Source organism: Ambystoma mexicanum, chromosome 14 (assembly GCF_040938575.1).
Source record: "Ambystoma mexicanum isolate Mex_15411 chromosome 14, UKY_AmexF1_1, whole genome shotgun sequence".
Classification (NCBI taxonomy): domain Eukaryota; kingdom Metazoa; phylum Chordata; class Amphibia; order Caudata; family Ambystomatidae; genus Ambystoma; species Ambystoma mexicanum.
Genome location: NC_090940.1, coordinates 153,761,222 through 153,774,394, shown reverse-complemented (window position 1 = coordinate 153,774,394; position 13,173 = coordinate 153,761,222). Strand labels below are relative to the sequence as shown.

The 13,173-nt window shown below is 47.6% G+C and overlaps 1 protein-coding gene across 1 annotated transcript in view; it reads left to right on the top strand.

Moving 5' to 3' along the window:
* Positions 1-1,449: 1,449 nt before the first annotated feature.
* The window catches only part of LOC138527520 (acyl-coenzyme A thioesterase 1-like), a 119,481-nt gene continuing 107,757 nt past the window's right edge, over positions 1,450-13,173 (top strand). The window contains exon 1 of the mRNA XM_069638772.1: positions 1,450-2,053. Coding sequence (XP_069494873.1) covers positions 1,513-2,053 — 541 coding nt within the window. The 5' untranslated portion in view covers positions 1,450-1,512. The remainder of the gene's footprint in view (positions 2,054-13,173) is intronic.

The following is a 13,173-nucleotide window of genomic DNA, read 5'->3' as shown; positions in this document are numbered from 1 at the left end:
TTTTGATGTAAAAGGCGCCCACGGCGGCGGGCTAAATGCGCCCCACTGCCGCGGGTGCCTTTGACAAAAGGGACCTTTAGCCCCCCACCACATCAGCTCGGTGGAGTCTTTCAAGGGCTCCCCTGAGCTGGCGTAGCGGGAGAAGGCGCGGCATGCGGCTTTTGATATAAAAGGCGCCCACGGCGGCGGGCTAAATGCGCCCCTCTGCTGCGGGTGCCTTTGAAAAAAGGTGCCATTAGCCCCCCACCACGCCAGCTCGGGGGAGTCTTTCAAGGGCTCCCCCGAGCTGGCGTAGCGTGAGAAGGCGCTGCATGTAGGCTTTTGATGTAAAAGGCGCCCAAGGCAGCGGGCTAAATGCACCCCTCCGCCGCGGGTGCCTTTGACAAAAGGGTCCATTGGCCCCCCACCACACCAGCTCGGGGAAGTCTTTCAAGGGCTCCCCCGAGCTGGCGAAGCGGGAGAAGGTGCGGCATGCAGGCTTTTGATGTAAAAGGCGTCCACAGCGGCGGGCTAAATGTGCCCCTCTGCCGCCGGTGCCCTTGACAAAAGGTGCCATTAGCCCCCACCACGCCAGCTTGGGGGGAGTCTTACAAGGGCTCCCCCAAGCTGGCGTGGTGGCAGAAGACGTGGCAGGTGCCTCATTGTCATTGAATGCACCCGCGGCGTCGCATACATGCCAACATTCAGAGCCACCTGGGAGGGAGATTTTCACAGGGAAATCGGGAGAACTACATCTCCCCATAGGAATGCATTGGGGCTAAAGTAATTTTAGGCAGGAGAATGTGAAAAATAGCTATATTTTTCACTGAAAAATCGGGAGTCTCCCGCCTAAATCGGGAGGGTTGGCATGTATGGCGTCAGGCTCATTCAATGACAATGGGCTGCTGACGCACCCTATTCCTATCATTACCTCCTCGCCTGACTTTTTTTGAAACTTTAAGATTCCTACAGATTTTTGGTCACAGAATGTTGGCATGTATGCTGCAGAATGAGGAGAAATTAAGTAAGTGGAGAGTGTTTATGTGGGACTGTACTGTGATTCGTGTGGCGAAACAAACCATTGAAACACAAACTACAGATTCACTCATGTTATCTTGGGATATGTAGTTCATCATTAAGTTTGGTGTTCATGCAGTGTTACTTGTTTGCTGCTCGAGAAGTAAAGAGTAGAACGTTCGCCTCCTAGTCTTTAAAAGGGTCACAGATTACAATGACTTTCTATAAGGAATGTGTTGAAAATCTGTATTTCAGTTTACAGACTGTTAAAACAGCCGCTAGGCATACATTACAAGTCATTTACAACACCAACACTGCTACGACGGGATTAATAAGTGTATTTTCTTTACATTGAACAGTTTCAAAATGTCCGCTACGTGAAACGTGCAAGCATCAGATTGTCGTCCTTGGTTAGCGTCTACGCTGATTGGTTGTAACGTGACCCTCCCTGTACAGAGAGAAGTTGTAAGTTTGTTTGCACAGACTCTATGGTATTGTAACCACACCAAATTAATTATGCTTCCTAACCTCCGCAGAGCACTTCTTTTCCGACACTGCTGGCTAGCCGGTGCACCCGCTGCCCGCTGCAAAGGTGCAATGTCTGCAGCCGTTACCCTGGACATCACCCCCTCCCCTAAGTGCCTGTTTGATGAACCTGTCAGTATCTCTGTCAGGGGTCTCTCCCCGCTGCAGGCGGTCACGCTCCGGGCTTCTCTCACTGATGAGACCGGGGTGCTTTTCCGATCCTCTGCTCAGTACACCGCAGAGAGCAGCGGGGAGCTGGACCTGACCCGCTCCCCGTCCCTGGGGGGCAGCTACACGGGGGTCGAGCCCATGGGACTGGTGTGGTCGCTGCTACCCGAGACCCCTTTCAGGCGGCTGGTGAAGCGGGACGTCCTAAGCCCGTTTTACTTGAATTTGGAGGTGTATGAAGGTCATGGAACTGCCGGGCAGCCCCTGGCCAAGGCTACCAATGAGCGGGCTTTCCTGGGAGAAGGCGTGCAGAGAATTCCAGTGCGGGAGGGCAAGATCAGGGCCACCTTCTTCCAGCCTGTAGGTGAGTGAGCGCTGTGCGGAACTTCTCTCGTCCCCAGATGAGTGTTCATTCGTTATGCCGGCCTGGTAAGTATCGGGGGCAATGAAGGAATTGGGGCGGGACAAGACATAGCGCCGTTATGTGTAAACCCATACTTGCCAACATGCTGTGGCCAAAAAGTTGTAGGATTTTTCAAGTTTCAAAAATAATACTTCGCCTAACAATTACATCACAGGAAAATACAAAACATACATGGTGCACCAGTGGAGCATTCTAAAATACACAACCCATCAAAAAGCACAACGTGGAAAGATGTTCAAATGTTTAAAATGTATAATTCTGAATGGTAAGTTAACACCAAATTCAGATTTTCAACACGTTCGTTACAGAAAGTCATAATTCTATTAAAGACATGGAGGCGAAGGATTATGCTTTCTCTACAACTTTACTGATCAGCAGCAAAGAAACAATTACCAAAGAACATGAGACACAAAACTAATAAAAACTACAACAACCATGTGTTTCCTGAGTTTTGTAGTCCATTTCTATTGGTCTTCCAACTGACCATGTGAATGTCTCTAAACCAATATAACAAGTCCTCAATACATAAATCCTCCTGTCCGCTTTCCATTCTTCCTCTTTCTTTGACCATGTGAGGTTGCGTCCAGTGCCTTCTTGAAATTCCATCCGTTCCATTCCCATCCTGGATCAATTCCCGGATTGCTTGTTGCCATCCCTATAGAATCATACAATTTAAAGAGGTGACTATAAACCGAAAACAAGGGTGGGACAATCGTAAAATTCAACTATACAGCAATTAATTTCTCTCTTGTGCGTTTGTAACATTATTTCATATTGTACTCATGCATTGCTTCATTAATCATAAAATTATTAACATTACAGTATTTATAAAACATACATTCTTACGATTGGTAGGGTGGGATAATCCTTCGCCTACGTGTCTTTAATAGAATTATGATTTTCTGTAACTAATGTGTTGAAAATCTGAATTCTATGTCAAGACCGGAGGCTCGGATTATGCTTGTTCAAAGCTTACTCACCACTAACGATGTCGCACTTTCCATAGGTTTGAAATAGAAAGTCTTAAAGGATGATTCATTAGACCAATCTGCAGACCTCATGATGTCCTCTACTCTGGCACCTATGTTAAAGGCTTTAGTCGCCATCGCTCCTCTAGTTGAGTGGGCGCCATATTTCTCAACATCAATGCCCGCTTGTACCATCACCCATCTAAGCCTTCTGGCTATGGTAGCCGGTGAAATCGCTTTAAATGGTTTACAAATTGCTATCAATAATTGTGATACCCCTGGAGGTCTTACTTCCCTTGTCACCTCCTCATATGCTGCTAAGCATCTGACTGGACATCATTTCGGTTGACCTGGGAAAATCGCATACGAAATAGATCTCAAACCTGTTTTGGTCGTTCTTGTTGTGAGAAAAGTCACTCCGTTCGGAGATACACTTTTCCTATTGACCTCCAGTGCTCTAACTTCTGAAGATCTCTTACAGGCTAAAAGACAAAAGAGCATGGCTAATTTGCCTGAAATCGCTTTCCTTGTTAAATCTAGATTATCTGGCCACGATAGAAATATTTTCAGAACTCTGTCTACATCCCATAATTGATTATACTTTTCACTAGGGGGTCTGATCATCTTCACTCCCCTCAGTAATTTACAGATTAGTGGGTGTTCCCCAATCGCTAACCCTTCTACTCTAGGATGTCCTGCAGATATCGCAGACCTGGCCGTGTTGATAGTTCTGTAAGCCTTTCCTTGAGCTGCCATGTGAGCTAAAGAATTAGCTACATGCACTACATCTGTTCCATCGGGATGGATATTCCTCTCCAGACACCAGCTACTCCATCTAGCCCATGCTGATTTATAAGCTCTGTGTGTCCCAGGAGCCCGGGATTCGCTAATGATGTTTTCAGCCTCATTCGATAGTCCTGGCCTAACCCAAGGTCCCCTGAAATCGCCCAAGCTATTAGACTGAGTCCTCCAGACCTCACTAGTGGGTGACTGAGATCTCTGGGGTCTCGAATGATGAATTCGTCGTTGGGTAATGCCACTGGGTTGTGGTGTGTTAATTCCAGCAGGCTGGGAAACCACACCTGCCCCCCTCCAGTCCGGCGTAACTAGTACTAGGGATGCTCTCTGGCGTCTCACCTGGGCTAGCGTCCTCGCTATCATGGAGAACGGAGGGAACGCATAGTTCGTCTGGAGGCCCCATTATTGCAGGAAATCATCTGTTGCCTCCGCTTCTGGGCCCGGTCTCCAGCTGAAAAACCGGGGTAACTGCTTTTTTAGTCTTGATGCAAATAAGTCGACCTGGCATGGTCCCCATCGAGACATCAGTTCTTGGAACACTACCTCGTCCATTTTCCAATCGCTGGCATCTCTGAGGTATCTGGAGTTCCAATCGGCCACTTTGTTCTGATGGCCCGGCAGATATTCCGCCGTCACTGAGACTTTCCTCTGAAGACAGAGTTCCCAGAAGTTTTTTGCCATTTCTGCTAGATGTCTGGATCTTGTCCAGCCCAGTCTGTTGATGTACCTGACTGCAGAGACATTGTCCATTTTTAGCAGGACACAACATTGAGCCCTTTCTCGGGTCCAGCATTTCACTGCAAAGGACCCTGCTAGCAACTCCAGGCAGTTGATGTGGAGATTTCTCTTGATCCGACCACCTTCCCTTCTGTCGACAGGTTCCCGCATCGGGCTCCCCAGCCCCATCTGCTGGCGTCGGATTCGATGACCAGGTCCGGGGATGAACCAAATATCGCTCTCCCGTTCCATGCATCCATATGTATTAGCCACCATTCCAACTCTTCCCTCACTTCTTGTGAAATGGTCACCTTTGACTCGTAGGAAGTGCCCCTCATGAGGTGATAGATCTTCAGCCTCTGGAGTGCCCTGTAGTGTAGTGGTCCTGGGAATATTGCTTGGATTGATGCCGCTAAACGGCCCACTAATCTCGCAACGTCCCTCAATGACAGTTCTCCCTTCGCTAGTGTGTGTCTTAGCTGTTTTTTGATATTGTTCACCTTGTGAATGGGTAGACTGAGAGTTCCCTGGATAGAGTCCACTATGAACCCTAGGAATTCCTTCGATTGTACTGGAAATATACTGGATTTCTCCCAATTTATTAGAAATCCCAGACTCTCTAACAAATCTATTGTTGTCTGAACCTGCTCTATTAGCGTCTCCCTCTTGACCTCTGAGGTGTGATACAACTGGTTTCATCATCTTGGTGAAACACCATGGTGCTGATGCCAGACCGAAGGGCAGGCATCGAAATTCCCATGTTGTTTCCTCTGAAATGAATCTCAGAAATTTGCAGTGATCTTCTGCTATGAGAATAGTCAGATATGCATCTTTCAGATCTATCCTGGCTAGCCAGTCTCCCTGGATTAAGGTATCTCTTAAGAAGTGTATCCCTTCCATCTTGAAGTGTCTATACACCACGTATTCGTTTAGGCCTCTCAGGTTTATAATTGGTCTTGTCTTGTGTTTCCCTTTTACTAGGAACATATTGCTTATGTAACCTTCGGATTGAACTGATACAGGCCTTATCGCTCTTTTGCTTTCCCGCCCTCGCAATTCTCCTTCCAGTAAGACCCTGTCTTCTCTGTTCATTTCTAGTCTTTTCGGAGGATTTCCCTGATGTGGTGTCTCTAGAAATTGAATATAAAAACCTTGAGCAGTCTGTATTACCCAGGAATCTCCCGAAATCTCCGACCATCTTTGTAAAAACTGAGCTGTCCTCCCCCCATACTGTTCTCACCTGGGTTATTTTGCTGACGTTCCCCTTGTCGCCAGTTTCTGCCCCTTCCTCTACTTCTTGACGAAAAGAAAGGCGTTTGTCTACGGTCCTCTTGCTCTCTCCGCTGAGCTCTGTCATGGTAGGATCGATTGTAGTGGAACCGGCCAGCTGAGCGACCCCTGCCTCTGCTGGCCCGTCCAAAAATGTGTCTCCAGGACACTCTCTTAAGGGAGGCTTGTGCCTTATCTAAGGCTGCATAGGAATTCACAAATTTGGTTAGCTCCTTAATAAAGGAGTCCCCAAATAACTTCCCTTTCGCAGATGATGCTGATTCCGAGGAGGCCAACTCACTCAGCTTAGGATCAATCTTCACCAACAAAGATCTCCTTCTTTCTGTGGTGATGGCATGATTGGCATTTCCCAACATGCATATCGCCCTCGGGCCCACCCGATTAGAATTGACGGGTCTATCGGCTCTCCTTTGACCTTAGCCTCTTCTCCTATCTGGAGAATTTTTGTGAGGGGTCCTGTCATGTCTAGCCTCTTATCTTGGCAAGAACGCCAGGATCTATCCAGAAGCTTCCTCACATCTTTTGTATATTTGCTCATGAAGGTTATCATCTTCTCATCTATGTCGGGTGTGTCCGCTGCACCCTCTGGGAGGTGAGGTCTGGGGCATTCCGCCCTCATCTTGCTCCTAGCCTCTTTGGCTAGTGGCGCTCTCAGGCGCTTCTTTAGATAGGCCGCTATTCTTTTGGGCGGCTCCCATTTGGATGATCTGGGGTGAATAAGTGCCTCCGGATCGAAATCCTCGTCCTCAGCACCATCCTCCTCTGTCTCCTCTTTTCTTTTTCTTCAGCGCTATGTGGCCTTCTTCTTCTGAGGAGGATATAGATAGTACTTCTTCCTCCTTTGAGTATTCCTCCTCCCAGATGTCCTCCCCCTCATCTGAGGTAGCTGAGGATCCTTCCTGTCCCCTGCTAGGCCCCGCTTTTCCTTTTATCCTTTTACAACCCTTCTTTTTTGGTGGTGTGCCGGGGGGGTGTGGGCTTCTTCTGCCCTGCGGGCTGCTTTTCTGCCCCCCATAGATTTTATTCTGTGCCTTAAGGCCTTTGATCTCCTCCAGGCCCTGTGGGAATCTGAGCCAGTCCTCCATCAGAGCCATCTGCCTTGGTCCGTGTCCCAGCGAAGCCCCCAGGGCTTTATGGAGGACCTCAGTCATCTCAGTATGATTCCTCTTTTGGCTAATACTAGCCTTCCCCTCATCACTGGAGGAGCTCATTTTACACCGACACTGGGGAAATCAAATGTATGAATATGTATGTATGTATATATATATATATATATATATATATATATATATATATATATATATACCAGGGATTTTAGATCTTTTGTATTCCCTCTGTAAAGAGGGATAATATATCTATATAAGAATATATAAATTTGTATTAATCACCTGGTTCGTAATTATATATAAATATATATAATGCCAATTGACAGATTTTACATGGGACTGTGCCCGTATTATGGTGCGGTACCTTGAAATGGCCTGCAGGGGCACTGTCGTGTTCCTGACAGAACGCTGCGCTCCGCGCGAATGTTGCGTTCTGAGGCGGAACAAATTTTATGTAATCAAAGATCTTTCGATTTGATAATAAAGCTGCTGTGCGCGTCTCAATCACTCCGTACGTTTTCACAACTGAATTCGCAATGACAGAGAGAGCGCCGGAACTACGCGGTCCCGTCGCGCTCTCTCTTCCGTGTCGTAGTGCCCTCTGTGTCGGTTCTGAGGAGTTGCGGCCGCCGGTGCACCAGCCCCGTCGCCGCCGCCTCTCCCAAGAACCGAATGACACTAATGCGGATATGCTCCGCCTTGTAAAACTTGCGCGCGCGTGTATGCGTGCTGTAAATAAAATAAGTATAAACGCTCTCACAATCACACACACAATGGTAATGATAATAAAAGTTACTTAACTCGCTGCCGAGCAGCAAAGAAAGAGGAAGAATGGAAAGAGGACAGGAGGATTTATGTATTGAGGACTTGTTTTATTGGTTTAGAGACATTCACATGGTCAGTTGGAGGACCAATAGAAATGGACTACAAAACTCAGGAAAAACATGGTTGTTGTAGTTTTTATTAGTTTTGTGTCTCATGTTCTTTGGTAATTGTTTCTTTGCTGCTGATCAGTAAAGTTGTAGAGAAAGCATAATCCGAGCCTGCGGTCTTGACATAGAATTCAATGACCCAGCTTCACACAGAAGGTAATCTCACACAGCTGGTAGGCAACGTTTGCCACTGATCTGTAGCAGCAGCCTGGGCATTACATATTTATTCCTGAAGTGCAAGATGAGTAACTGAACAACATGGAGATTGAAACCCTCCTCAATCTGATATGCAGATGCTGTGTGATAGTGGTACGCTCTGCCACTTGCCTTCACTGGTAGTTCACCTAAGGCCTGTCCCGGCTCAAAGTAATCACTGACCCGCCCAACGCACACACAGACTAACTAATGTGTTGCATGCTTTGTCCTGGGCCAGTCTCAAGCAGCCTGCCTTAGAGTCACATAAATTACCTGCCCCGTAAAAAGCAGTAGGATCTGTCACCCAAATCTATAGGCGGTAGGACTGCATGAAAAGCAGTAGCCTACTGTATGTAAACCTGAGCAGTCGTGGAAATGGAAACAGTTAGGTGGGGCATCCCACAAGGGCCGGGGTGGGGGTGGAGTTTGGGGGTGGGTTGGTGCCCAAAGAGGTGCGGTTTGGGGGGGGGAGGGGGCAGAGCTGGCAGTTGACCTCCGATCAAAGGAAATGTCTAAAATAATAGTTTAAAACGGCGCAATTTCTTTCATACTGGCTCTTTTCCAAACTATGTATCAATTCCACTTTAAACCACTTCCATGGCACTGGTGATGAGTTACTTCACTATGCGGATGATAGTTTTGAGCAGTGTTACTGAGTAAATATTCTTTTAAAATGCACAATTTGCATCCCAATTTATTTTAAAGAAAAAAAGTCCCTTTGTCTCAAACAGGGTCAGAAAGGGAATGAATTGCCATTTACAACTATGGGCCACTTTTTTCATTGGTGCCTGAGACCATTTTTATGGTCCAGTCCGACCCGCACAGGTATACAGGAGCAAACCGTACCAGCCATCTGTGCACCTAAACTACCAACAGCAATGTTAGTCTACACTGGGATCTGAGCTTATGCAGAGGAGTAATTTAAGCAGGCTGTGAAAGAATCATTAAGAAGAGCAATTACTCTAGATAATGGTGAAAAGAGCAGATCATCTGTGGGGAAATCCTGGTTTAAACCGAGGGATTGTCCTGCAACCTCATTCTTAAAACCTGCTGATATTTGTTCGCCATAAGCAACGTTTTCTTTTACTTGAACCACACCCGGCACAGCTACTGCAGTTCCTCTCTGAAAGCAGTTGGTGGCTGCATCGTGTGGGAAAGTTTCAATGTTAATAGGGGTATTTATTTAATCATGCAATGTTTGTCGGCTGCATCATGTGGGACAGTTTCAATGTTAATAGGGGTATTTATTCACGCAATGTTTGTCGGCTGCATCATGTGGGATAGTTTCAATGTTAATGGGGGTAAGCAGTTGGGTGGCTGCATCATGTGAATAGGGGTATTTATTTATTCATGCAATGTTTGTCGGCTGCATCATGTGGGATAGTTTCAATGTTTTTTTTTGTATTTTTTTTGTTTTTTTTTAATGTTTATTTTTGAACAAGGCAGGAAAACATTACATTCACTTAAAGTCTACATTTAGTATGCATTATTAAACGAGAGTATTACTTCCCCCACCATCCCTGAGTCCATCCCGTATTCAGGTCCCGTTCTTCTTGTTCCTGTCCCTGTGGGGCGGGCCAGCTCTCTAGGACCCTCCTGGCCATCTGGGGTTTGTATGTTAACGCTGGGAAGTCTCGATCGAATTCAAGGACCGGGTTCCAAATGTTCTGGAAGCGGTGGAGGAGACCTGCTCTAGCCGTGGTCACCTTCTCCGCGATGAGCACATCCCACAGCTTCACCAACCACAAGGGCAGGAGTGGGCCCTCCACCGATTTCCATGTGCGGGCCACCACTATTCTACCCACCAACAGGCATTGGGACAACAGTTTAGCTTTAGGGCCTATGCGTGGATAAATCCCCGGGACCGGGGCGCCCAAGAAAGAAAATAGGTTCGTGTTCTAGTGGGAGTGTAATGTGCGTGATTTCTGCAATGACCGCCAGGCATTCCTTCCAGAAATTCTGGGCCTTGGGACAGGTCCACCACATGTGGAAAAAGGATCCTACTTGGCCACATGGTCTCCAGCAAGCTGGGTCCACCGAATGATTCATGTGGTGCAGTCTTAGAGGGGGGTATTACCAGCTTAGTAGGATTTTGTGGGCGCATTCTCTTTTCGTGACACAGGTGGATACTGATTGGGTGCGGGTCCAGATGTCCACCCAGGATTGGTCCTCTATGGGGTGTCCCAGGTCTGCCTCCCGTTGTGCCATGGCCCGGGATTTGGAGGTGAGAAAGTCTTTTTGGAGAAGCTTATATAATGCTGAAATCTTACCTCAGAGTGGTAGGTCTTTGAGAGTTAGTTCTATAGGTCTGGGAAGGCGGGTTGCTGCTTGGCGTGTCTGTGGGTGGGAGCACCAATGGCGCAGTTGGAGGTAAGTAAACCTGTCCGTTTCTTGAAGGTGGAAGTTTCTTTACATTGTTCGTAAAGAGAGTGGTTGTCCTCCCTCGAAGTGTTGACCCACAGTCTCCAATCAGCCTGAAATCCAGTTTTAGAAATTTTTGGGAGCTGTTCCCAGAGAAAAGGCAGGGTTCAGAAAGACCGGGGATGAGGGGTTGAGTCCCCTTGGGATCTTCTTTTGCTTCAGCGTTTTATCCCATATGGCGACCGTGTGCCTGGTGGTTAGTAATAGATCCTGCCATGGCCGTCTAATCGCTGGTGGGATGTGGGGGAGAAAGCGTAGGGGAAGAGCTAGGCGCAATTGTTCCATGTCTACCCATCTGGGGCGATTATTGTTTGCCAATGCTTGGGTGCATGCTAGTTGGGCTGCTATCTGGTATTTCTGGAGGTCTGGGAACCCCAGGCCGCTGAGCTTTGCATTCCCCATCATCGAGTCTCTCGGTATTCTGGCTTTTTTTCCCCCTCCAGATGAATTGCAACATTTTCCTCTGTAGGTTCTGAAGTGCAGGGGTCGGGATCATTACCGGGAGGGCGGAGCATGTGTACAGGAATCTTGGAGCGGATTAATTTTACACGCTGTGATCCTGCCCATCAGGGAAATCTCCTGGGACGCCCAGCGTTTCAGGTGGGTCTCCAATTCTTGGAAGAGCGGAGGGAAGTTCATGTTTAGCCGGAATCCGGACCCCCAGCTAATTGATAGCTTTCGTTTTCCATTGGATCGGGCACATTGGGAGGAGGACTTCTCGCTCTCTCGATGAGATCCCTATTCCCAGCGCTGCTGATTTATTGAAGTTAATGGTGGAGCCTGTGGCCCTTCCATAGTTGTTTAGTTCGGCCAAGGCGTGTGCCAAGGAGCTGCGGGGGTCAGTGATGGTTAAAAGGACATCGTCCGTGTAGAGGGCCAGTTTATGGTGCGAGGGGCCTACTTGGAGCCCCTTAATTAGTGGTTCAGCCTAATCCGTTGGGCGAAGGGCTCCATGTTCAAGGCAAATAGAAGTGGGGACAGCGGGCATCCCTGTCTCGTTCCGCGGGTCAGCGCGATGGGGGCCGAGAGATTGCCATTGATTCTAAGTAGGGTTTTTGGCGCTTTGTAGTTGGCTAGCATCAGTGCGGGGATAGTTTCAATGTTAATAGGGGTATTTATTTATGGATACAAGTATCTGACAAACATCGCATAAATCGGGTAGTGGCTGAGGACTGTAACTTCCTCGGGTGACCCCTTGCACGGGGTCACCAGATGGAAGCTACAGTTTGCTTTTCCTGCAGCTGTGATCTGTATCAAAGTCCTGCTGTGTACACGTATGGGGCGGAGCCAGCAGAGCGCTCATGGCGGCAATGAGCTATTCCGGCCCCCATTCTGTGCTGTGGTGGGCGCTTTCTTTTTTTTTTCTTATTTAAAGTAACCCTGCGCAGAGCATGGGTTTGGGGTTTCCTGCGGCTGACTCTGGCCGGATCTCGAGATCCGGCTAGACATCTGGTGCCGGATCTTGGATCCGGCGAGAACCGGCCAAATGGCCAGCGCTGAACCTGAGGAAATATGCCCCAGAGTTTAGCGAATCTTAAAGCTATGCGTTTGAGGTCTGCCGCAAATTCCAACGTCTGCAAATCTCAATGCCGGTTCCAGCGATATGTAGTGTGGCCAACTTTACAGAATGGTTTCGCAGGACGCTTTAGACGTGGTAGCGCATCAGAAGTGGCCTACAGTGCATGTGGTTACATTTGGTATAATTTGCACCCTCTGCCCCATCCACATTTTTGGTAACATTGGTGGCAGTGGCAGATAATGTACAAAGCACACACAAAAATGGTAGGACCATTATACATGCAGGACACATCTGTTAGAGCTCTGCCCAGGCCCTGTGGGACAAAATATATGCAAACATCCTAATTTGCATACGCGTTGACAACATAAGTGACTTCACAGAAAGAGCACTGCAAAAAGCATCACCAGTCTTTGCTACGTAGACGCCAAGGACCAAGGGAAGTGACATTACAATAGGTTGTTATGAGTGTCAAATAACTTTGTGGTGTGAAATGCACAAATGGCACTATTATTATTATACTATAAAGGTAACTACTCTATAGCTAATAAAACCATGATATATCCCGGAACTGGCACAACAACCCTCATCAAAAGGAGGAAAATGGGCCCAATCCTAGCCTGCTTGAGAGCCCAAGACATTTGTTACAGATGGGCCCATCCATTTGGTCTGATTTTCGACTAGCAAGGCAAACAAAAGTCACAAGGTGCGTCCCTTCTTGGTCTCGAAGAAGATGCTTAATCACCCCCTCCACCCAACACACAGCTCGCAAGCTGTGGGCAGGGTCGGACTGGGACCAGAAATAGGCCCGGTCACCCAAAATAAAGTGGCCCACCCCTCGCCTCACGACCCTTGACATCAGATGACATCACCTGAAGTGATGTCATTTGACCCCACCCCAAAGTGACATCCTGGGAAGTGATGAAACACGACCTTTCACCCCTTGACAAAACAGGAAGTGGCATCAAATAGCATTGTTCCTAAGTACACTCAACTGTGAATCCAAGCAGGCGTCCAGGGCCAAAGGATAATATTATTGTATAGCACTTACGCTCTTTTTTTTTTTTTTTTTTTTTTAATTAATAGAACAAATATGCATACAATTTCACCCAACCTG